The 27,259-nt window shown below is 39.7% G+C and overlaps 1 protein-coding gene across 1 annotated transcript; it reads right to left on the minus strand.

Moving 5' to 3' along the window:
• Positions 1-26,016, minus strand: LOC146316182 (uncharacterized). The gene is made up of 38 exons (XM_084734348.1): positions 25,908-26,016; positions 24,153-24,234; positions 24,025-24,046; positions 23,883-23,928; positions 23,678-23,783; positions 23,082-23,101; positions 22,874-22,988; positions 21,987-22,011; positions 21,802-21,895; positions 21,559-21,665; positions 21,278-21,341; positions 20,852-20,927; positions 20,648-20,672; positions 18,495-18,831; positions 17,262-17,411; positions 16,696-16,749; positions 14,212-14,279; positions 13,633-13,898; positions 13,201-13,231; positions 11,017-11,215; positions 10,778-10,792; positions 9,490-9,525; positions 8,981-9,079; positions 8,736-8,890; positions 6,806-7,015; positions 5,947-6,155; positions 5,736-5,786; positions 5,537-5,623; positions 5,222-5,286; positions 4,997-5,119; positions 4,457-4,598; positions 4,169-4,328; positions 3,982-4,079; positions 3,731-3,814; positions 3,494-3,612; positions 3,037-3,183; positions 1,707-1,905; positions 1-1,473 (listed from the first exon to the last, which is right to left on the minus strand). The coding sequence occupies exons 2-38, from the start codon at positions 24,231-24,233 to the stop codon at positions 1,201-1,203; spliced, it is 4,158 nt and encodes a 1,385-aa protein (XP_084590474.1). The 5' UTR covers position 24,234; positions 25,908-26,016; the 3' UTR covers positions 1-1,200.
• Positions 26,017-27,259: the final 1,243 nt, after the last annotated feature.

The raw sequence follows: 27,259 nt of genomic DNA on the forward strand, positions 1-27,259 counted from the left end.
AAACATGATCATAAAACACGTTAACTGTAGCTGTACAGCCATGGTATTAAATGTATTGATGGATAAATATTTAAATTAGTTATATATTGATCGTTTTGAGATGACATACACAGTGTATTAGCAAGTAAAATGCAGCATTGAGGTAATAAGAGGCTAGATGATGTTTGAGCTTGCTATGCTTAAAGTTACGATGGTCAAAGACAGACTAAAAATCTATATAAAATAATCATTGACCTGATGATCATTTTGTTACAACCCTGAAAACAGCTGTATTAGGACTGTACTGTTTTTCAAACCAACCTGTAAACATATCAGCAGTGCAAGCTACTCACACCAACACAACACAGGGGTAAATGACAAAACATATAAGGCAAACTGTACTTTCAAGTTTACAAGAGAATCTGTAAACAGTTAGCAGACAACAACAGCAAAAACATTTTTGTATTTTTCAGAAAGACAAGAAGTTCACCTCTGAATAATTGTACACAGCTAAATAACTGCTATGGCTTAAATGTGTCATCCCACACAGAATTCACTCATTATCATGACTACACTCAATCCAGCCATGTAAACTCAGTGTAGATGATGGAAATGTGCTTGAATTCTGAGGAGGTAACCAGACAAGGAATGGCTTACTCCTATGTAAGTGGGTGGAGGCTGGAAGAAGACTGCAAAGTAATGGAAGAGTAAAATGAATAGGTGATCTGGACTGGTACTTTCCACTGGTCCACTTAAAAAAACACAGGGACAGACAAGGATGCTCACAATGTGTAGTGGTTCTAATGTAAAACACAACTCATCCTGCAACAGCTAATGTGACAAAGTGACAATGATATTTGACACAAAAGCAACAAAATATACCATCTTGTTACTATATGGGTATAATGTACAACATGGGTAAATACATCAGAGTGGAATACAGTACTACCTTGATATTTTTGCAATGAAGCTGTCCCACACAACTTTATCTGATCAAGGCATGGTAGTTTGTGTACATGTTCATTTATAACACCTCCTCTCTCTTTCATTCCATCATTCTGTTAATTTATAGCAGATATATGCTGCATTATATAGCGAGTGTTTCTGTATTGATTGCTCCAGTTTCCCTTTCCTCTTCTCTTAGAGATTGTCATCCAGTCCTCACAGCTGGCACTTTTTTCTCTTCCTGCTCTACTCTTTCCTGTGTCCTTTAAAGAGTTATCACAACTTCTTTTCCTTCTTCTTCCCATCCTCGTTCCCTTCAACCTCACTCACACCCTCCTCTCTTTGGTCTGTGGTGAGCGTTTCGTCTGTGTCACCGTGGCACTGTGCAGCGGAGTGAGGCATCACAGAGCTGCTGTTGTTGTTGCGACAGCGGGAAGCAGAGCGAAATGTTGCAGAGCTGGCAGACATGGGTGATGGTGTGTCCGCGTCTCTGCCAGGTCCAGAGCTGGAAGTGGGAGATGGAGGAGGCAGGGAGGAGGAGATAGAGGGCTGGGAGAGAAAGGAAGAGCCTATATTTTTATGATAACATTTTACTTTTATCTCTTATATGTTAACACAAATATCTGTACTACCTACTCCTTACATTTTCAACATAGGCTTGATACTTTATTCTTCAGGTTTTTACACGAGTATCTGTACTTCCACTTGACTCAAGAATGTGTGAACTTTTGCCAACTTTGGTAACTGCAACATGTGCATATATTTCTGACTCTTCGGTTTACCTGTAATGAGATACTGGATTTGTTGGTCTTCTCTTTGACTTTAGCCAGAGCCCCTTTCAGTCCAGAGGATCTCTCAGTCATCTCCAGGGCTGCTCTCAGCAGTCTGGGGGTCTCTGGCCTAACTGGAGCTGCTGGGACTGGAGGGAGATCCTTAGCCTCTTCTTTGGGCTCAGGTTTCTTTCCCTTGGTGAGCATCTTCCTGTGGTTGAGACAGTAACTTCTATCAAACTTAAGTTAGGATGACATGCAAACAAAGCAGCAAAGCTTGTGTCAGTTTTTTTTTAAATCTACATCTGTCTGGTTCCACAGTAGAGTTGACTTTACATCACTAAAGGACAGATACGAAGCAGAGTACAGTGATGATTGGAGTAACTGTTGTTGTGGTTTCAATTCAGCATGCTTTATTGGTATGGATGTTTCGTAAAAAATATTGCCAAAGTGTTAATGACACAATAAAAAAGGTAATACATATGAATTCCATTCAATAGTGATATTAGAGACAAATACAGATCATTAAATCAAATTTGTTGGAAGTATTCTGCTCTGATATTATTATATTTCTCACATTTTAAGAGGAAGTGCATCTCTCTCTCTAGCTCTCCTATATTAATGATTTAGGGACAGTTAGTAATTAAATTGGATTAAATTAGGTTTTGGTTTGATTTGCCCAGTGTTCCAGATAGGCATCTTTTGTTAATTCGGTTTACTTTGATTGGTTGTTGGAAAGCAGTGCTGGTCTGAGGTTGAACTGTAAGATCAGTAAGTCTCTGGACCAGCTAACAGAAGGCACTCTTTTGTTGGTTCACTTCTTGGGTCTGTTGTACCAGAAATATCAGCGTGTCTTGGGTGCTCAATTAAAGATGTAACCAAAATTTCATTGTTCTTCTTTAATGTTTATAATTATAGGTAACATCACATGTCTGTCCTGCATACGTTGGATGGTGTTTTTTCTTTGGATGTTTAGTATGGACCTACAGACTTCTGCATGGACAGCCTGTTTGGGCTGCTTGTCCAGTTTAGTGTAGTCCTGATGACTATGTGGACCTCAAACTTAACTGCCATCAAGAGTAATAGGTTGGATTTCACCGTCAAATATCTTAGTCCAATTGGTATGTCTATTTTGTAAAAATTTCTTTCAATTGCATAGAATGCTCTACATGCTTTTTGTTTCAGTGCATTCACTGCCAGTCCAAAGCTACCTGTGGCACTGATTCTGAGCCCTGAGTAATTATATTATAGGGCGTGATCTAGATGATGTTTCCTAATTTGAAGTCATATTTAATTTCAAGTCAATGACATTTGCTTATGTGTGGTGCCATCGATGTTTAACCTGGCCTTCTTGCGTAGCAGTTTCTTGGATTCAGGGTAGTGGACAAGGATTTCATTCAAGTCCTTCTTGTCCAGGATGAAGAGATTTGCAAAGCCATGGGCGATTACATTCGCTGTGCGCCTGTTACCACCGCCTATTGCAAGCAAACTGCAGAGAAAGTGGTTGAAAATGACATTTTCCAACATGTTTGACATTTCAATTTCAGAAAAACAGATCAGGAATTTGACATGCAACATTTTTTTCATGCAAAATCACAATTAAATACGGAAATGACATGAATCAAATCTCAAAGTGTGAAACTCATACAACATTTTTTTTATCCAGTTCTAAGATATTTTTTGGTAGCAGCTTAGATCTTATGTGTAAAGACAGGTAAAGACACAAGATGTTCTGTTCTATTGTGAGAAATATATTTGAGGAACATTTTTTCATTCAACAACACTAAAAATCTCTTCACCTGATCTCTCCAAACACTGATCCTGCTCGGAGAGTGACAAACACCGTCTTCCCATCTGGTCCTCCAACCACCTGCACCTCGCCTGCCTTTATGATGTACATCTCTCGACCCACCTCGCCCTGAGCAGGATGGAAGAGAGAGGCAGAAGCACACAAGTAAAACCAATGACAAACACTGAAACCAGACAGACTTGTCTCTTTACAAAAAAACACAGGCAACTTTGCATACAGTATATACCTTTTTGCACACATAATCCCCAGGAAGGTAGACAACGGAGCGTAGGCTTTTCAGCATGTCAAAGATCATCTGTCTGTCACAACCCTGTCAAGAGAAGGACAAAATCCATAGTGTGCACAGCAGCTTTATAACACTGACTTTTTTCATTCAGATGAGATATTAATGTCTGACTTTCTGCACCATAGGCTTTGGAATATCAGTCTCTATCAAGTATACCATGCTGTTCTTTTCATGTTTTTAGGAATTCCTACTTGAAAAAGAGGGACTTTGCTGACAATGGAGTAGTTGACATCTATAGCAATGTCCAGACGCATTTTATCTGGCAACTGAGTCAGCAATTCCTGCTCATCTGGAAGACAAACAAGAAGGTGTACACTATGAGTGCAGGGGTAGATTTATAAGATACATATGAACACATGCATTTAATACTTTCCTTACCCAGCATGCCTTGTGATTGCCAGGTGTAGTTGTACCAGGTTTTGACGCGGTTCTGGACATCTTTGGGGATGCGATAGGAGGACATGTATTTGATAGTGTTGTCCACACATGTGCGGTAGTAGGTCTGACCTGCTGTGGCTGCACCAACCACATCACGCATCTTGTACACAGAATGAGCCGATTGAAAAACAGTTTGTTACTGTAACACCATCTTTGGACAAAGAGACTGATGAACTGGTGTTTGCTGCATTATATTTACATTATATTTTCTGTAACAGGTGCACATACCTGTCCAATCATAATAGAGAAGGCAAAGACTCCAACAAAGTAATTGATGAGTTGGAAGACAATCTCAAACAGTGTGGAGGGGTCTGGCAGGCCACCAATGGTGATCAGGGTCTTCACCGCAAAGTAGTAACAGCGAATATAACTGAGCAGAGACAAAGACAATAGGCATTTGAAAGAGGCAGAACAAAGAAATAACCAAACAAATGAACATAATGAGCAGGAGTTTTAAATTAATGAGTTGTGAAGTAACAGTTGTGACGAGAATAGACCAAGGCACATATACTGTAGATGGTTTGTGTGAGAGAAGGAGTACAAAATCACTTAATTACAGATCAGAGCGAGCTTCTTTTTTTTTTTTACATGAGTTGTTACCTTCCTCATTGGTCTTCACTTTGCTACTTTGGGCATTCATCTGTAATGTCTGTTATATCGTAACGGCTTTTCACCAATTAATCACCTTTAAATCCCTAGCTTAATCTTCAAAAATAAAAAAAAAACAGTTGTGTGTGTGTGTGTTTTGTGTGTGTTTATCCCACCAACCTGTTGCCCTCGCCATTGTACACCCACTTGGTTGATCCTAGTCCATTGAAGGCAGAGCCCCAGTAGTACAGACATGCATTGCAGTGGAGACAGTAAAGAAGGTAGGTGGTGGTGCGGATCACTCTGAGAGACAGTGAGAGAGCAACATATGTGTTATTGGTTCATCTGTGCCACAGTGGAATCTCAAGAAAGGAGGACAAAGTGACAAGAAGGACACAGACTGACCTGTAGACGTAGGCTTTGGTTAAGATGGCCTCTAGACGCTCATTAAACTCAAAGAAGGAGTTGATCTGGGGAGGAAGTGATAGAGAACAGAAAAATATTCAAAATTTGGTTTCAAAATTGGCTATCAAATATTTGAAAAAAACTGTTAAATAATTAATACTGTATTTCATTTTGTCAGTGTAATATTTGTTGTGTGTGGCTCAATATATTTGACACACATTATTGCTAAAGAAGTGGAGGCTGCTGAAATGTACTGTAACAGGTTGTAATGGATTGAAAATGGGAAACAGTTGCATATACAGTAATGACTCTCACCTTCAGCAGCCTGGGTAAGCGAAGCAGAGGGTTGATGCCAGTTTTAAAATAGAAGAGCTCCAGGGGAACAAGGCTGGCTACATCAAACTGAAAGAACAGGAAGGTACCACCTCAATGACTGAATTGCTTTGACAACTGATTCAACAATTAATTTGTGAAGCCAAGAAAATGTGACTTTTACTTATCACTTGTAACTTACTTTGAAGCGTCTGGTTTTCATATAGTTCTTTCTCATTTCTTTTTTGTCACACTGTAATAAAAACAAAACAAAAAAAACTGTTAATATGAACAATGATGCCTGTAGGTTGATTTTTATGTACAGTACAGCCTACATCCCCTGACAAAATCTTTTCTGACTTCAGATTCCCACTGTGATCAGTTAGAGTAATGGCTTCTAGTGTCCCACTCACCACTATGTCCCCGCCACGGACAAACTGCAGCCGTGGCTGGAAGATGGTGATGTCCAGGATGTAAATGAGGTCACACAGGTAGTCGGTCAGCAGCCAGTAGTAAATATTGTCTGGAGTCTGGTAGGGGAAGGCCCAGCGGACTGGGATGAACCATACGTTCCAGTTCCACGCCAGAGAGACCAGTAACATCCACAGCACGTACATTATGTCTGAAAAAACAGACACAAATGAGAGGATGAAGGGAGATGGAGAAATTGAAGCAATTAGGCAATCTGAGAACTGACAGATGTGTATAAAGAAAAGACTGAAATATTTAGTATTCATGGAGCAAGTGATGTTCACTAAGCATGCACCAGTGGTATGCTGTTAACTACAGATTAATGTGAATAGGAGCAGGATAAATATGCAGGATCTAGTTTGTGTTATTAAGCAAAAACGGCATTATTTGGAACTTGGTTTTGTGCTAAAGAAGAGGGAATGGTAACAGAAAATGGACTGACTCACAAAGTCCTTATGAACACGAAACAAAGGGAAGAGAAAAAGGTAAATGACACATGATGAGGAGACAGGTGTCTATATTGTAACAACATAGTACAGTAGATCCACCTTTACCCAGACCTCACAATACTTAATCACTGCCTTCTGCCTGGATGAATACAAAATGCATTTCTTTGAGGATGAGCATTAAACAGCTCAATTAATTTTTCATTAAGTTTTTCAAGCACTTATTTTAGAAATTTGGTCAGAACTATGTGGCTGAAAAGGTAGTTAGTTTCTGAGTAGTTAAAGTAAAGGGGATTCTACTGTACAGTGCAGTAATGTAGGTGGCAGCGGTTGGCATATTCGGCTGGGTTCTCACTGGTGAAAGGGTCGATGCTGGCAGGGAAGCGGTAGTGCATACAGGCTCGTATCCACGGAGGAGTTTTCACCTTGCAGCAATGGCTAGACTGCTCCTCATCTGCTGCACTCTCCACACCTCCTGCTGATGAACCTGGTTGTGGCTCCTTCTCTTCCTCATCCACTGGTGGAGCTCCAGGAGCAGGCTGAGGAGCTGGAGCCTGAGGAGGAGCTGGAGGGAGGTGAGAGGGGAAGGGACAAACAGTCACAGGAACACATGAGAACTTTTTGACCCACATTTACTGAAAGTGTCAATTACTTGTGACGTGTACAAGGCATCCCTGCCTAAAAGATAGGATGCGAAGAAGACATTTTATCACATCAGACCAAATCAGAGTGCTCCAATTATAAATGACACAAAGTTGTTAATCTTGTAGCTGAATAATGGAGTTAGTGATTGGAGTGGGTGGGTGTTGTCTGTATGGTGGTATTTTAAAGGGCTTCTCTGTGCTACAAATTAAATAATTTTCAGAAATGTCTTATTTTATGAACTAAACAAAATCTGCTGGCTCAAAACACAAAAACAGCACAATCCTAGTGAATCTAGGGTATAGATTTTTCAAACACAAGTTACTAACTCAGAATGTGCTGAGGTTCAAACCCTGCTTATATAGAGGACGGTTCTGCAGTGAATTACAAGTGCTAATCTATTTCCATTCATGAAGCTATGTCCTGAATACCACAGACAGACCACATTTAGGCACAACTAATTTGCCCACAACATGTGGGAAAAGAATAGTAGTACAGACATAAAATTTTACAATCTCAAGAATATCTGTAAATACATTGTTTCAGCCAGCAATGCAACTGTTTGACGTGGTTGTGGGTTGCCAAAGCAAATACTCAGGAGCTTGTAAACTTGTAAAGTGTGTAGATGATACTTCCCTTTTTCAACAGTGGTGGTGCTGATGTTCTCTTGCATCCATACCCAACTTGAACCTGCACACTGTCGCCTTCTCTACAACTAAATTTATACTATTGTACTACAGAGGGTATGTAGCTGTACACAAGCCTGGAAAAACATTCTTAACATAATATTATCCTGATCTAAATCAGTGATTCCCAGAGTTTTTAAAGCAGTTTCAATAATGATTTTTTTTTTTTCTTGTCAGGGCCAACAACACACATACATATGCACCCCTTTCAGCTAAAAATTACATCACGGATATATGTTATGAAAAAGCATTTTATAAACTATCATTTGCTCTGACATTTGCTATTTCTGACTGTTGTGCACCTGGAAAAATCATATGGCAGAAAGCACATTGTATTACAGGAAAGGACAAACTAGGAACCATACCTGCAGCATATAGTACATAAGATTTTTAACTTGGTGATTTCAGTTGTTATTGTATATTTCTTATTTCTCATTTCTTGATATGTTAATAAAAGAGGCATTTTGTTAATGCAAATGTTGCCTGGTATTTGCACAAATCTTGAGGCACCACTTTGGGAACCACTGATCAAAACACTGACGGGTGAATGAGGGACACTGGTGGTCACTATAGGGGTGAAGGTGAGAAAGTGGGGAGGTTGAAACCTGGAGAGAAGCTACTATCTGCAACTTCTCACCTGTTTGTGTTTGTCAGTGGGCAGTTTCATGTTACTGATGTAGCTTTCTGTGAACAGACAGTAGTCCAAGGCGAAGGCATGACTTAAATGAGTAGACATTTTCTGAGCAGGACAAAGCCGACTCTATCCTGGAAAAAACATATACTATAACACACAGCTGCTACAATCTAAGACCACTATCTGCCTCTATATTTCTGACTTGTTACACTATTGTATGTTAAGATGCAAGGTTTTGTGCTTTATGTCCCTTATAGTATTAAAGAACAGCTCAGTGTGTGTACATGTGTGTGTGTGTGTGTGTGAGAGAGAGAGAGACTCACAGGGGATGATGCTGTCTTCATCTGAGCTGTCAGGGTCAATAAGTTTCTCCTTTGCCTTCTCTGTTCTCTCTTTAAACATCCGGACTAGCTCCTGTAGACGTTCATTGACCACTGTACTGGTCTGACTGGCTGAAGATGCTGGACGTTCTCTCAGTCTTGGAAAAAAGTCCACGTCGTTATTACATGTCATCAGTTAAATAAAAACTCCAAAGTAGGTTCTGTGTGTGTTTGAGTACAGTGCTCACATGTCATCTGTGCTGTGCAGGCTTGACTGGCTGGGCCAGGCTCTGACAGGGATGCTTCCTTCATCATCATCATCTTCACTTTGGGAGTGCAGCCTCCTACTGTTAAAGTCAAGTACACACAACAACATCATTGGTTCAACTTTGAGATGGCGCTGCCTTAAGTTATTATTTCTTTTTCTCAAAAATCAACTGTGATGTCTTCATCATGTTAAGCAGTATTTGTAAATATAAAAACACACAATGAAATTCTGCTTCAAAAATGACAAATACTGTCTGAAAATATAACATGCTGCTACCTGCTCACTCTGAATTTACGTTTGTGAAGAATGCAAATTAACAAGCACTGAAAATGATGATTTAATGAGGGTATGAGCAAAGACTGGTCAGTTCAAATGGATCAATAAATGGTGATGGATAAATTACTGAGTAGACAGCAAGATGCGTAAATAAAGCAAAATATGGAAACTAGATGAACCGATACAGTATTTAATATGGGTCAGATGTCTTACATCTTTGTCCAGACAGTTCTTCGATTCCTCGCACTACTGTCGTGGATAGTTTGAAGTGAGTTTATGTGTTTATAAGAGAAGGACAAGGAGAGAGAGGGTTTTTTGCGTGCCAGGGAAAGACTGATATTAATCCAAGAAACAGATAACAAGTGAACATAGGTCACACAGCGCTTGTGAGATTGTGATGCATTTGTTTATTGACTTTTGCTACAATATGACAATATCCATACAGTAGCCAAAAGCACAAAGATGTGAACGTCATGCAACAGTGAACAGTACATTCACACTTCACGGGAGAACGTCACAACACAGACCAACACAAAACAAGAAACACTCAACAATTTTAGCAAGGAGTCTTACAACAAACTGTCTGTGTTCTGCACACTATGTGCTGGTTTGCTTGTATAGGTCATTTTGGCAGCTCTTTTATGTGCAGAAAAAATTCAAATTGGACCAAACTGAAAGAAATTTCACATTTTCCTAAGCAAGACACATTATAGTTTCTGCAGGACTCTGAAATACAGACAGACTAACATTGTGCTTCTACCGACTGTGACAATACAGCAGACAGTAGAGGGCAGTAGATCCATATCAAACACCACTACGCAGAGAGACATGAAGAGTTTCACTCCAAAATGATTCATTTAACGATTCATTAAAACCATGAATGATGATAAAAACATAATTATATCACTGAAATCAGTTGCATTTCATAAGCAAATGTTTTGTAATCTATAAGCTTTTAAATTGTGTGATCTGTCAGCTATGAGTGTTTGATTTGATCTCATTTTGGATGAATACACTCCACTTGCCAAAAGAGAATCTACCACCCAACCCAAACAGCATGTCCTGTTGATATGACTTTATATTTCTCTCTTGTGAAATGCTTTTCCATGAGTAGGGATGGGTGTCAAGAACCAGTACTAAACTGGTAGCTGTTCCTGACTGGACAGTGCCAAAGTGTAAGCTCCTGGACAAATGATACTGGTATCCATATTTATGTAATACTGACAGGGCAAAACATTCAAAATGTGGGTCACTTCAATAATTTGCAGCTAAATTTTATAACTCAGGATACAATTTAACTTGCACCAAATAAAGGTGAGTAGTATCAATAAGAGGATTGATAAGCAGTATCAGTATCGATATCGACATTAATAGAATCCTAACCAAACCAATTCCTAGGCATGACTGCATGACAACTATCACTGGAGTGAAAAGAGTAATTGCAGTTGAAATAAAAATTAAAAGTACTACAACACTTAAATGATTCATGCAGTTTCCTTACTCTTTATCTCCTTTGCTGTGGATGAGAAGCATGAAGGGAAAGAAAAAGATTAAATCTTTCACATTGTGTCATAAATTATCCACCGCTTGTGCTCACTCATTCAGCGTAAAACTCTGGGTAAAACAATGGATGTGAAGAATAAAAAATAATCTCCAATGTAATCTATATTTTGTAAATTATGAAAGTATGTGCTTTCCCAACAGCAGATTACATAAAATACTCGTGTCAGTATTTCTCACCTTTGTCGACCTCCAGAAGGGGTCACAGGGACAGTAAGCGTTGTAAGTTTGGGGTCCTGTGGGGCGAGGATTTGGGGGATATTGCTCTGTCCCTCCCCTCCTCCTCCTCCTCCTCCTGCTCCTCCAGCCCCTCCTCTCTCATGGTCCGAGTCAACATCCTCGACATTGACGGCCGGATGAAGGCTAAGGCTAGAGCTCTCTGGAGAGGTTGAAAAGCACAGAATATGTGTTAATTAATGAAGAGCATTATAAACAATGTGAATTGTTGAATTGTTGAGACAAACAGAGCTGCAGTACAGCACCACAAGTGACAAAGCAGGTCACAATCACAAGCAGACGCAGGGCAGGACTGACTGTGAGGACAGTGTGAGGGGGGAGCAGATTTGCCAGGACATATACTGGGCTAATACAGGAGGATCCACCTGTGAGTGAACTAGGCCATGATACCTCAGAGGACTAGCATACTGGCAAGCCATTTAGTGGGGCTAATCTGGCACATGGTGCAATTTCACACATCTGTCTTCTTCACTAAATACAACAAGTGTCAACAGTCAGTATGCTGGCTCCTCTTGTACAATTTGATACAGCCTTCAACAAAGCTTTATGGAAATGGAGAACAGCCATAGCATACATTTTAAATTTCTTTTTTCTACTTTTACAAAGCTTCTCAATCAAATTTTGTCTTGATAAAGTGATGGAATACTTTGAGGATGTACATGTACACCTCTTTTTCTTACTTAACAAACAGAACAACTGTGGTATTTTATTCACATTACACCTGAGCTTATTTGAGACAGGACAGAACCAGACAACACATAAACATACAAAATACACTGCCCACAACACAACACCAAACCCCTACTGGTTTTTTTCCTGACAGTGTGTTCATTATCCTGAACACACTGTCAGTGCATTTGCCATGACAGCTGAACTCAGTTGATCATGTGTTGCTTGCAAAATCCTTTGCTTATGATTATTTGTTGTTAGTCTAGTTGCAATCAGCTGTTCTTTTAGTTTAAGGACTACAGTAGTTCATCCTGATGACACATATTATGAGACAGCTGTTTATTCATTATTACTGAGTTCAGGTATCTATGAGGAGTCTTCTGGATCTTATCAATGGAGCACAGTTAACTTTCCACTGCTGCAGATTCACCTGCGGGTCTTATTGCTGAAACGTCTGAGTCATCTTCAATGAAGAACGCCGGGTTAGAGAGACCTGACAGCTGGCGGGACAGTGACTTGAGCTGCTTTGATGGGGGGCTGACAATTGGCGGCAGGCGTGGGTAGGATGGCACATTGGGCAATTCAAGGACACTACCATTGGGAGAGGATGGAGATGGGGAGCGGGACCGGAGCTGGGGATGTTGAGGAGGAGAGAGAGGGGAGTGTCCGACGAGCCGGTTCAATTCAACATCTTGTTGATTCTTGTCTTGCTTCTGTTTTTGCTGTTGTTGTTGTTTCTTAGGCATCTTGAGGCATAAGGCTGTTGAGGCGGTTCCGAATGTTGAGGAAGTACTGCTGCGTTTGGTTGGGAAACTGGGAGAGCTTCTGTGGGATGTTTGAAAAGCTCTCAGAAAGACTGGACAAACTGGGGCTGACTGAACCCTCTGAGCTTTTGGGCAAAAACTCAGTCAGAGTCTGGGCAATATTGCGGGGGACCTGCGTGAGTCGGATCTGGGAGAGCTCTTGGCGCAATTCAGGGGGTAGGGAAGGTAAAAACTTGGTAACGTCTGAGAGCTGGGTGGGCAGCTTAGGCATGGAGGGTATTTTGGGAGACGAAATGCCGTTCTCTTTGAAGAACGCGTTGATGTTGCCAAGGCACTCAGAGGTGTGAGGAATGCGCATCAGGCAGCTCTTAAATGCATCACAGCTGACTGGAACTAAAGAGGAGACAGGTGGATAGGCAGGTTTACTGTCAGGCAGAATATCAGCAAGGTGGAAGATGGCTTCAGTAGACAGTCAAACAGCAATACAGTCAGTCCAAATAGCAATGTCAGACTTCCTGACAAGATAATGGATAATTCTCAAAGCCTACAGCCACCTGGTGACATGTACATTATAGTACGAGGTTGACAGACTGCCACTCTAACACACAGAGAGGTACAGTGTGAAATTAAACATATTAAAAGTTGTTAGTCACATATAGAATCTAATGACAAAAAAAAAAACAATAGTACATACCACCACAGCCGTCCCCAGGAGCTTCCTCCTCCTACAAAAACACACACAAAGCATGTGGATGAATAGCTGGGGAGTGATGAACATCAGACAGACCACATATGACATAAGTAGATTGGTTAAAAAAAGACAAAAAAAAAAAGCATTTCTCTACCAGACAGGTTGTAAATATGTTTATATGTTTTAATATGATTTCTGACTAGACCTTATCTGAGATGTAGTACAATTCTGTTTTGACTTCTTCTGATTCATGCTTGTTTTCAGAATAAGACATTAAAGGAGAGGAATGAAAGGGAAATAAACATAACAAAAGAGACTGGCAAACAGGGGGAAATAACATTCTAAAAATGGAAAGAGATTTAGACACAACAATAATATTTCTAAATAAGGTCAACCATTGCAGAAAGTTAAATCAGCTGGGTGAAACATTCATACTTTTTCAGAAGCTTTGTCAGCCTTGGGGCTTTGACCGTCTTCCTCTGTTTTCTGCGGCTGCTTGGTTACAGGCTCTGCCTCTGAACTGGCTTCCTGGGTCTTTGGCTCTGGCTCTGGCTCTGCCTCTGGTTCTGGTTCTGCCTCTTCCTCTGGTTCTAGTTCTGGCTCTGGTTCTGGTTCAGGTTCCGGCTCAGAGGTTTTAACTGGTTCAGGACTTGGAGGTGGAGAGGGGGAGGTCTGCTGTGGCTCTGCTTCTTCCTTTGGCTCTACATTTTTCGAAATAATAGATTTCATATCATTTAAATATCTAATAGTCGGAAATATATGTATATATCTCCCTGATGGTGATGATGCATATGTTACAGAAACATACTATGATGGATAAGATGCAGAGATTAAACAATGTAGCAATATTTCATAGAGTTTCTACTTGGCCTATATAGTGTGCTAGGTTATCGATTTTTGTTTGCAGCTTCAATCTCTTTTGAGGGAGCAATATTGCCAGTTCAAAACAAGCAAAAAACAATGCAACACCAGTTGGTGCAGTTGTGGATGTACAGCTTCTGTCTTGATCTCTACCTGGTTCATTGATGGAACGTTCCTCAATCTCTTCCTTCTGTTCCTCTTCAGCAAGGCTCAATTTCTCTCTGCAGGAGCGGACAGGGGACAACAAAACAATAACTGAACAATTCATATATCAGACTCTCTGGCAGATTGATTGGCTCAATGCAACTTGATCCATTAAATGACTGTATCAAAAGAGTATGAATTAGGATGGACATGCTGGTATTTTTTAGCAAAAACCTACCCTATTACAGAATTTACATTGTACCCTTCCAGTAAGGTTGGAACATAAAGTCAATATATCTAGATATATCATATTTATAATATTTATATCATTTATCTTTTTTGCAACTTCTGAAATGGAGATTTGGCTGTATTTGTACAGATTTGAAATGCAGTAGTTTTGAGAGTGATCAGATGTGAATCATTATTAAAATAGCATCTAAAGAGTCAGCAAAAATTATGATAAAGGTAATAATGTAAAACTGGGCTTCAAGGCCTGTGGTGGCTTCACATTACAGAAGTAACGTGAGAGAAGACCATTTCACAGCAGACATTTCGACAAGTCACACCAGGAAAAGAGCACAGAGTGCACAGCATGAAATAATAAAGTCATTTATGGCTGAATTCCATTTAGCTGCTTCAGTTTCAGGGTCCTGGTGTTGTTCATGCTAGCTCACTGTCAAAGACTGTCTTGACTTACTGTGACACTTTTATACAATAGAGCCATCCTTATCGTTATTTGTAACACCTGTGCTTTTCCTATAGTGACAAGTTAAAATGTCTGCTGTGAAAAAGGCCTGTTATTTACATGTTATTTCAGGGTAGATTTACATTTTTTAATACTATATAACTGCTGTATGCATACATTTATGTTCCAATATATTTAGATAACATGTGATGTGTTGAATTAAGTCCCAGTGTAGATGTCTAACAGACTATAATAGACTATTAATCCATTATTTATCAATTATTAAATTAATCTCTAACTTGTTCATAATCAATTAATTGTTTACAGACTTTTTTTTTTAAATAAAAAATGTCCAAATTCTCTGATTTCAGCTTCTCAAATGTGAATATTTTCTGGTTTCATTAATCCCTCTCTGAAAGTAAACTAAATATCTTTTTGTTTTGGACAAAATCAAGACAATCACCATTTTTTGACATTCTACAGACCAAACCCTACTAACTAAGCGATTTATAATCAGTTAAATCAAGAAAGTAATCAACAGATTAATTGATAATGAAAATAATCATTAGTTGTGGCCCTATACATTATTTTATAGACTGCACTTACAATAAGGTATAGAATTAAAATTGTGACTGATTTTTAAATTGTGTTTGTTCTCTGCCTGTTCTTAATTGAATAATGACCTGTTGGCAACAAACAGAAGATAGTGAAACATAAAGCACTGCATAATGTGGACGCATGACGTAAGTAAGTGTTTTCTATCTGTTGTAGCATACGACTCACTTGGTGACCACCTGTAGCAGCTTATATAACGCTAGTTAATTATCTGTTTACACCAAGGTAGTAATAAAGTTATGTTTAAATAATAGGTCAAACTTATTCATTTCATAACATGTATTAGTTAATTGGCTAACCACAACGTTATCACAAGCTACTCACTTTCTCTGTCAATATTCACGTGCGTTAATCGTTAATAGTCCCAACAGAAAACGTCCTCGAGCGTCGAGACACGAGAAGTAACACAGACTCAGCCGTGGGGTCGAATAAACCACATTAGGAAATTTTAGACATTTTAGAAAAACAACAAAGAAAATATTGCATTACATCTCCGTCCATCATGTTCCCTGCGTCTCCCGACGTGAGCCAGCAAGCAGCAGCAGCAGCAGGTGCACACTGTTACCCGGGGAACCGCTGAGAGGGATGTGGGGGGCGCGTGTAGGGGAGGGGTGGGAGGGTGGCTGTTGCCAGGGGAAGCTGCGGTTGCTAAGGCACAGCGGTGTGATGCTGAGGCAGAGCGCGAGGCAAAGATCACATAACGAGAACCCGTGGGATTTGGGACCTGACAGCCAAATTGCTGTGCTGGAGACTGGGAACCGAATTCACACGACTGGCAATGGTTAACTGGAGATACTGGGGTCTCCTCAGTGATGGGTAAATGGGTAAATATTTACATTTACTTAAGTACTGCTATGTACAATTTCAGGTACTTCCAATTCATTCATTATATAGTACTTCTACTCTACTACATAGAGTTGAACAGAGTTAAATACCAACTTTTCTGGTTTCTTTCCTAGGAACTAACTTTAGTTTATGAGAGTAAAATAAATATCTTCAGGTTCTGGACAAACCAAGACCTTTCACAAATGCATATTGGGCTTTGGACAACACTGATGAACATTTTTTGCAATTTTCATGTCATTTTCTGATCCATTAATCAAACTCTAGGTGAAAGACTGAGTGGGTTGAGGGTCTTATGTAGGATTTCAAGGAAGTTAAGAACCAAGAATTGTCCAAATTTGTATTCTTACTCTGTGACTTCATTGTAGTCCTCTTCACTTTCCTCGTCTTGTGGCAGTGGCAGCCTGGACAGAATGAACACACAGTGTCACATCAGTGTCTTAGAAGGATGCTCCCACTGCTGAAATACAAAATTCCAAAACACCCACACACTAGGGCTGCAATGAGTAATAGATTAATTGATTAGTCAATCAAGAGAAAATTATTAACCAACTATTTTGATAATTGATTAATTGTTTAAATAATTTTTCAAGCAAAATTGTCAAATGTTTGCTGCTTCCAGCTTCTTAAATGCGAGGATCTGGCACTTTTCTTTTGTCATTTATGAAACTAAATGAAGAGTCTTTGGGTTTTGCACTGTTGGTTGGACAAAAGAAAAAAAATTATATAGATGTCACTTTGGACTCTGGGAAAGTATGAAGCCCATTCATCACCCTTTTTTTTGGCATTTGATGGACCAAATATATTAATCAATTAGTTGTGAAAATAATCAGCAGATTCATCAATATTGAAAATAATTGTTAGTTCCAGCCCGAACTCATACACTTTATGTCTGTATCTTTAATTCAACACTTACTCCACTTCAGGCTCCTCCAGCAGTTCTTGACTCCCCAGTGAGAGTTTGATGGACTGCCCCTCGCTGGCCATCTGTCTAATGGCCATCTCAGCTGTCTGCCTTGCCACCTCTTCAGCCATACGTGCCATCTCCAAGCGCTCCTGCAGCAGGCTAAAGGGAGACAGGACACACTGATATCATTGTGCTGTGAGGGAAATGTTAGTCATGTGGCAAATTAAATTTTGGATGTGAGAAGAGTCTTCTTCCTTATTGCAGATCCCAACACAAAGCCAGGTTAATTTGGCCTCATCAGTATGTTTCAACCACTGTATATAGACTAACTGATTATTCTCATGTTGTTCTCTTAAAGGGACTGTAAAGCAACAATAAATGTGTTTGTGACAGCACGACACATGTGTTATTGACCACCCAGCCAAACTGGAATGATTTAAAAAACTAAATATGATATATATAAAATATATATATAAAACAAAATATATAAAATTAGGTCTGAAAGCAGTTTTCTCTGCTCTGAAATGTTGGGGTTAAACACAGATGCTGTATATTGGACATGTCCAAACATGTTTGAGCCACCAGAGGCAGCTGATGGTAACAGGGTGTTTTTTTCCCTTCTGTGTAGGGTTGTTGGAACTGAAGTGAGCTGACATGAACTGCTGAGCTGACTTGGACTGAGAGAGTCACTTAAGGCACGTAAGTAACTGCTTGTTAGGGAGAGGGAGGCGGTGTCATAATTTGTGTGTCGGTTTGTGGGGCTTATATAGTGTTCAGGGACCATGGCTCCAGCATGTCACTGAGGAAGACTATAAGGAGATAAAGTAAGGCTATCCATTAAAATCAAATTTCAGCTTGTGTTATCGCTGGAGTTTTGATTAAGACTTGGGTTTTGAATACTTGACCCTAGTCTCCTTATTCTTGAACAGGAGGAATATAATTGATTATGCAAAGTGACAGAGCCCCTGACGATTGTTATGATGACCATGATGAAGCAATATTTAAATTTGTTCATGTTTGCTGCATTTTTACTGAAAAACATCCAGCCTTTTGGCTTAAATGGAAAAACATTATTGACGCTAGTCAGGATCCAGTATTGTGACTACTATTTAGGACTTAGTTTTTAAAATGAATTATTATTGGACATGATAGGGGGCATTTACATCCAGTGGAAGTGACTTACAAACATCTAAGAACTGCAGCTCTGACCATCTCCAACCTCTTGTTCTCCACCTCTCTTACCGTTCCTCCATGGTAGCCAAAGCTACATCTTCTGCCTCCTTCTTGATGCTTTCAATGAACGGCGTCCAGCGGCCCGTCTGGGTCTCAGCATCTTCTTGAGACATTTTTGACAGACTCGGCGATGGCTCTGGTAGCGGGTTGGTGTCAACGCTCTTCTGAGACTGCAGTGAATTGCTCTGTGTCTGCTGTGAGGCTTCCTGCTGCTGGTTTACTGTCGGTGATGATGGAGTCAGTAATGTGGACGGTGTTACAGCCTTGGACTGATCTTGTTTCTGCTGGCACTCGTTATCGGATTCCACGTCTTCTAGTACCATGTCAGGTTTGAGTTTGGCTGAAGCTACAAGGGGTTGACAAAGGGCCATTTATAAGAAGCAAAACACATTTGGTTGAAATTCGATAGTACAGTTGAGAATACAGTTATATATCTGAATCAAGTTTTTCGGGGGGTTGTCTCATGTTGGAGGCTTTTGATCAGTGGAAAACATCCACTATAGTTTTCCATCTCTAATTCTTTCTACATTTACATTTTTATACAGCATGCAGAGGATGCATGAAGGTAATGGAAGGTGTTCCAGATGAGGGACGGATGCCATCAAACTTAAGTTGTTCTTTATATCTACAAGGCAGGTTATTGATAAGACCACCACATGAATAATTTCACACAAAACTTTATTATTCCTGCAGTAACCTCACATTACAGTACATCATTATATCCTACCCCCTTATTTGTATGAAAGTTAACATATTTTCAATGTGAGTGTATGGTTCTTTGAAATCAAATCAAACCCTCTGAAACATCATCAAACCACATCCCTAGGCCACATTTCACAGTTCAAGGCTGTAGACAGATCAAGAGGATCATAATAGGCCTTACACAGTGTGTAGTACTCTTTCATTGGTGTTGTGCCACCTGTGGAAAATCTTACACCAACTGTAACATGATCAAAACCCAAACTGAGCCCAGCTTTCTTTGATCACAAGTGAGTAGGACTTAAACATGAAAAATAAACTATCATTAGTTTCCTCTGTATATCAAGTACAAATACAGATATAGTTTTACTTTGTCCATAAACAACTCAATAATAAATGAACATAGCTGCCATTTAAGTATTATTTCCAGATTTTTGTGACTTGGGAAATGAATACATGACATGTTATGCTGTAAATCTTCTAAAGAGAAACATTTTTGTGTTTGAATGAATAACCAGAACATCCTCTTTTTATTTCCTATTGCTCTCTTTCTTGATATGAAAATGGCAACATGAATATATAGTGTACATTGTCATAGGTTAAAGCACTATAAAATAACAGAAAAATATCCTGTCTGCAATCTTTTGTGCACGACACCTAGAGGTTCCAAAATTCCAAATAAATGGCAATGAACTAAATATTTCTGTGTCAAACAGAAAATGTGCAAATTCAAATCACAAAGACGAAGACAAAACACATCTAATTACCTATGAATATACAGTACGTGTTTTAGTGCACACACTTTAAGTTGTAATACATTCATATGAAACTGTATTGAGTACAGTAAGGTGAGTTGAATATATCTCTATATTCTCGTGGCATTTTACAGCTGCCTGCTTTCTGTACTGAGCTGCAAACTGCAACTGTACTTCTGCCAACAGTACAATCTGTCTATTCAAATCTGTCTGTCTGTGTGTGGGAATCAGAGCGTCCCCCAGTCGTCTCCTCCTGCTGTTTAAGGGGCTCGCAGCGCCTTCCCCCCTGAAACAGAAGGAGAAGAGGGACTGAGTTAGGCTCCGACCGTCCGACCAAAACACCTCTTCAAAAACTATGGGGGGAAAAACAAGAGGGTGCTTCAACAGAAAACACATGTATAATACTTTCCAAATATTACACAGGAGTTCCTCAAAGGATATAGCATATTTCACTGGTAAAATACTGCCTTGAATGAAATGCACCCCATGTTATTAAAGAGGTGTTTTCTGCTAGTTTTAGGCATAACTATTTTTTTATTATTTTTATATTTAACTCTTTGTTTGGAAACCATTATGTGATATGGAACAGCTTAATTGAACTGTGAATTGTGGCGCGCAGGAACGCTAGTACTGTCACAAAAATGGCAAACAGAGGGTTATCTTTGACTACAGAAAACTATAATTAAATGAAAAAAAATCCAAACTCACCTTTCTGTAGAACTGCAGCTGCAGCCTGAGGGCAAGAAAAGAAAGAACGAAGGAAAGAAAGACAGACAGAAAGAAAGGAACAGCAGTTGTGTAAGTGAAATTGCTCTCAAAATTGAAAAAGAGTGAGGAATACAAATCCAGAAAAGATTGGTGGTAAAGGAAAGGTTAAAGATGAGAGAATGAGATGGAAGAATTTTTTTTTACCTCAGCTTCTTCTTTGGGTGGAATGGCAGGCTGAGGCAGCTTCAGGCCCAGTCCTGACACGAACCAACCGACCACACTGTGAACAGACAAACCAATTATTTATATGCACTTCACATTTTGGATACAAGTTCTACATTTTACTGTTTTGCAACATCCCAGTCCACACAATTATAAAGGTAATTTCAAGGACAACATCAGTCATGTTTGTCAGTTTAGACATCTTGTCCATGAGCAAAGATATTTCACTGAAGACATTTTATCACAATAGGAAAAGGCATAAATTAATGATGGCTGAATTCTTCAGTTTGAGGGTCCTGGCTAGCTGTCACTCAAATTCTTTTTTCCCATCAAGTCATTTTATCTTTTAGCTTGACTTGTGGAACCAGACTCTCTCATTAGGAAGGGCAGTGAGGGATCACAACGCACCCTGAGGCCTTGCTGTCAGTATCCAGTGAGATTCCACTGAGAGATTCAGGTGGTGGAGACAGAACTGGAGGGAATGACATGAAGACACGAAGTTCAGTGAACAAAACAAGCATCCATCTAATAAAGTCAAATACATTCTCACTTTGATGGAGATTTTATGGACTTAAGTTTTCAAGCTGATAAGTCATGTGTTGTGTCAGTGTGTGTGGATTTGTGGTGCCCACTGGTCTCCACTGAGTTAAATATACTTTTGTATGTGTTTGTGAGTGTGTGTTATGTACTTTTGTCCAGAGAGGAGCGGGAGGACTTGGTTGATGGTTCTATAGGAACAGCACCAGGGGGCAGCATAACCGGCTGAGGGACCATCTGCTTTATCCAGTTTACCACACTGCAGCAGTAAAAGAGAATGGTTAGCCCATCACATGTTTATAGGTCTTTAACTACAGCTACTATGTATGTCTGTGTGAGTCCATTAGGTATGTGTTTAATCACTGTGAATGTGTAGTGTAGTGTTTTATACTCACTTAGGAGGGAAGTTGTGGGACAAACTCTCCACCTCCGACACCTCATCATCTGACTCCATCTCCACCACTGGGATGTGTGGGAGGGGATCAAAATCTAGACAGACAGACAGTCCAATCAGTCAGCAGAGATCAGCTTAATTAGTCATATTTAACCAAATCAAATATAAGTTTTTGGCAAAACATACCTGGCATTGTCGCTACTTCATACACCTGGGACAAAAGAGATAAAACCCATTTAAAGTCAAGCCAACACTGGATAGTAATAAGATTTTCTTACATTATTCTTGTAGCATATTGGGAAATTATTATATTACTACTGAATAAGTAAGATAAATCTCTTCTTCTTAATATCCAGTATATCAGTGTGTTACACAGAGATTAATGATGATCTGCTATTTGTTCGTCTAGGCCAAGTGTGTGTTTCCCCATGCAAGACACTACTGAGGTCATGGAGATATAAATGGGGCTTCCTAGAGAAATAAAAATTATGTATTGAAATGATGTATTTTTGATCAAATGTATGTCCTCTTGAACCAAGTTAAATTATGGCATTTTCTCCTGGATCAATCCTTAATATACATATTTTAATATATTACTGTAACATTTGTCAGTGTGACAGGAATGCGAGGTAAATTGAGTAATCAAGTATTGCCTGCAGAAATAACATAACATTACTATTAGTCCAGTTTGTTGTGAAGAGTTGTGTTGGTGTTTATGACTACAGCCCTGAGGCCTTCAGGTAAGAGGGCTCTCACATGACAAGACTAGTTTAAACAGCAGTGAAGTTAATAGGGGGCTTTAACCTGGATAAACCCCTGTAGATTTTATAAGCTTAATCCTTACACATGATTAGTATTATAAGTCTGTGACAGTATTAAGTTGCTTGAGTCAAATGTTACTTAATACAGTAACATAAAACATGTTATGTTTAAGTGTAAAAAATACTGTACTAGACTAGTTCCTATGGCTTATTTAAGACCATATATTTAATCACAGTGGAGATGCTGTTCATCAATGTTTAGATATATAGATTATTTAGATGCCAACTAGACATAATGTCTTTGTGTCTCACCTCAGTGTGTTCTTCTTCTTCTTTCTCTTGATTTTCATTAGTCTCTTTGTACTTCTCATCAGGCTGAGGTAACACCTTGGTCAGACCCTGAGTGACCCAGCCAATAACTCCACCCCTGGGGGAAAAAACAAACGAAACAGAATTGAATTCACTTTTGAAGAAAACATTCAGAATGAAAAAATCACTTATCTATCTAATCATACTGTACCTTTCTCCATCCTCTCCAGACTGCTGGACAACGGAGATAGAAAAGCAAAATTTAGAGCCCCAAAAAGTCTACAATGTCGTCTTACTGTCCATTAGGCACAATTATAGTCATATGAATAGTTCTGTTAATACTATAATAGTTGCTTTGATAAAATAGCCTCTCCTGAGAATTCATACTGTTGCGTTCACCCAGCGTTCCAACCCAGCACAGCTATGCAGGCAGGAAAAGCTGCTTTTAATTTGAGCCAAAATAGAAAAGCTGAGTATGGTAACAGTTCATTGATAAATCACATGCAGATAATTCATTAAATGCTGCTTTATCCCCCTTACTTAGTCAATTCAGTGAGCCTGTGTGCTTCATACCATACTCTTATCAAAATGTGATCACCTCTGTCTAACAAGTCCTACTGCTTTTATTCATCAAGACAAGTTCATACCAAAATCTTATATTTTCATATAAAAATTGACCATGTCTGCCCACCAATTTATCAGCTTGATCCTGAACTAACATAGATTTATGTCTCATAGGACATGATGTAGAAGACCTTATGACGACCTGAGCAGGCTCCATGTCCATGCAAACATCTGTATACTCACCCTTGCATCGGAGTTGGATCTGCTGAGTCGGGGGGAATTGGTAGGTTGAGGCAAGGCGCTGACGAACCCATTAGACAGCCAGCCTAAAACTCCAGTCTGGGCCTGGCTGTAAAGGAGATAAAGGAAGAGGGTAAGATGTCAGTATGTGCACACACACAGAGACATATTAACTCTTACGGAGAAACTAATGGACGGAGAGGTGTACCTGTCCTCTGAACCCTCGTCTGTGTTTTTCAGTGGAGGACTCTTCACTGTGGGATGAGTTTAAAACAAAAGGACTCGTGTTTTAAATGCAGTCTTACACATGAGCTGACAACTAGAATAAATCAAGTTGAAATTATCCTCACCCTCTCGGTTTTTGGTGTTGTCCTGTAAAGTCAGAGAGACAGAGAGAGAACAGAGTGAGAAGAAATATTGACATATTACACTGTATGTATGCATGCTGATGTCTGTGTGTGGATGTGTGTTGTCGTACAGCAGCAGGGGTCTTAGCAGCTTCATCTGTCCCAGGAACTTCAGGGGGTTGAGGGACCACTTTCACCACCCAGTTAAACATCCTGTTGAATACACACACGCACACACACACACACACACACACACACACACACACACACACACACACACACACACACACACACACACACAGTCAGCCTCTCTCAAAAGCCCTTCATCAAACGTTGTTGATAATGGTGATGATAATGATGATAAGTCCTAATAACTCGTTCCTCATGTCTTCATTAAAGCAGCCACTTCATCTTGTCACACAGAGGGCCCTCAGCTGGAGCTAATGAGGTCTGATGAAGGATGTTCATCTGCTTCCTCTTTGCATTTATCTCAGCCAACATTTTTTGGCCCAAGCAGAAAGTTCTTTCTGTGGTCGTCACGATTTCTTTCGCATAAATCTTGAAAACTGTCATCAGAAACATTTAAAACTTTAACAGTGCTGTGTGGTGCATGGAATACAGTAGGAATGAGAAAAGCCTTCATTCTCGCTTCTTTAATTCAAACCTCAACCAGGTAAAGTTGGGGTCATATTAATTAGTTGTGTTAATGTAGACTTTTCTTTTTCAATCCACCAGTTAAGTCAGAGAAAAGATAGAAATCAGGGTCCTGTTTTTCATGCACGGGAGTCAAAAGTCAAAGGACGCTAAAAGGCAAAGGGGCAAAGGTTAAACTCACTCATGCTCCAGTGCACAATAAGCTGCTTTACCAACAAACTCCTCAGGTGACAAAGGTTTAAATCACTTAGACTGGGTAAAATCAGTCACAAATGTACAGGAAGAGGGCATTTTAACTTGTCTTGCACACTGGTCCGAGGTTTATGGAGCCAGCAGGAGGGCTGCTTGTCTGACTTAATCTCAAATGTGCGAATTATCTGCTGTAACAGTTTATCGGCCTATTGAGATAATCCACTTCAGCAACAGGGAAAAGAGCCACTGAACCTGTGACATGTCCACAAGATACAGCAACTTTCATTTTTGCAGTGCTTGTTAGAAAAATATGAAACCATGCATTTGGGCTCCAAAAAGGGAAAACAAAGGCCACCATGTACTAACATGAACAACAAGTAAGGTCTGCATAGTGGATCTACTGTATGACATGAAGTAATGCAACATCTATTGTATCAAAGGCCTAAATACTCAACTGCCTCGCAATCCAAGCTCCTGTCTGTCCATTTTTCAGCCTAGGTTTCTTTACAAAGCAGTTTGAGCTGTTGTTGTGATCCCATCTTGTGATTCCTGACATACTGGCCTCTTCCCTGGCCTAATCTCAAATTTGTACCATAGGATTAAATTGTGCTCTACCCTGCAACTAATCTAGAGCCTTCCTTGCCGCTTAAGGCCTGGATCGACTCCTGACATTATGCCCTCATCACTCTACTGTAGATCATTCTCAGCCATCAAAAGAGCAGAAACCAGAGGAAGATACCCCAAAGATACAATTCTTTGTCTGTTGATTGTGGTTGGTATTTAGGAAGTGCCTCTATCCTGGCAGCACAGGCTTTGACAAAAGCAAATCAGAAGCTCTAAAGAAACATTTAATCACAACAAAATCAGCATTTCAGCTCATATGAACACTCTACTTCTGCAGCAACTTCACTCACTGACTCTTTACCAAGACTCATCACAACACTCACCTCAAATCAGGCATTTATTTTGTCACCCATCTACATATTAAATGATATATTTCTCCGCCTCTGCACAGAATAGCTAAGATTTGTGTCTCTTACCTGTGTGTCTACAGGTGGCTCTGCATGCCGGAGGTGTAGAGATCCAAAGTGCGGCGCAGCCAGCACAGGTCTGCTGGGATTGCCATAGCGGCTGGCTGGGGCTAACGGGATTAACCAGCACCATCTGAAGGTCAATGTACAATCCTGGAATGTGAGCCACCGCAGATTAACAGCAGAGAAACATACAGTCAGGACATCATCCTTGTAACCTATAAACTGTTGTTACCCCCTTCCAGGAGAGACAAGAAGCAACAGGGGGTGATTTTTTATTTGGAATACTGTTTGCACATCTGGATCATTAATTTTGGTTTGTGTTACTGTAAACTTGTCTACATGTCTCTGCCAAAGAGGAGAACGTCTTTGTGATCTCCAGTGCCTCAAAAAGGAGATAATTTGTTTCAGTTTATCTTTGGGTATAATAAAGTTTCAAAATACAAGAAAAAATGTGCACTTTCAAAATATTTCTCTTATGTACAATTCACGTGGTATATGTGGCAGCAAGAGTCCCCTCCTCTCTCCTCCACCTTGTCATCTCTGTTCCCTGTTATCTTCTATCCCATCCTCATTACAGTTTTATCCCCAGCAAGTGACGCAGGGCCACCCGTAGACTGACCAGTGATGAGCTGTCAGCCTTTTCACTAAATAGTCATAGACGGTCAGGAGGCGACAGAAGAAGGTAAAGCTTATTAGTCAGTCTCAGGGTCTGGCAAGGTCTCTGATGAGCTTTCTATCTTGTTCCTAACAGACCACAGTTTTCTCAGTTCACTTTTAGATGCAGATGACCAAACAGGCGAGAAATAGTCCAGGTGGCTTAAAATGAAAGATTTAACTACTTGCCTCAGTTTATGTGCTGGAACATAAGGAAAGCACTTTCTTGCCATTTCTCATTTTCTTGACAATCATGTCTGTATGTTCTACCTATGACTATCTGTTATTACTCCCAATAATTTGACCTTATTCACCTGCTGTATAGGTTCATGAGAAAAGTTCAGACTCAGTGTAAGCATAGATGACAGCTCAAGGCTAGATCCCAGAATTATAGATTTGGTCTTTGAGATATTTAACATCAACTTAGAGACACTTAATTCTCTGTTAGTATTTGTCACCTAAGACAATGCAGAATCATTCGCATACATTTGTATATTTGTTTTTCATAAAACAGATGGGGAGTCATTTGTAAAGAAAGAATAGGGGACCTAGACAGTCCAATTCCTACATACTGCCATTAAAATACACCTTTTGTGTTGTGCATGAAAGATAACTTTTTATAAATGAGATCACGTTTGGTCTGAATCCGGAACATTTTAGATTACCAATTAAAAGATCGTCTATGACGTTAAATGCAGCACATA

This window comes from Lutjanus erythropterus, chromosome 13, assembly GCF_056507025.1.
Source record: "Lutjanus erythropterus isolate fLutEry1 chromosome 13, fLutEry1.hap2, whole genome shotgun sequence".
In the NCBI taxonomy this organism is placed as follows: Eukaryota; Metazoa; Chordata; class Actinopteri; order Lutjaniformes; family Lutjanidae; genus Lutjanus; species Lutjanus erythropterus.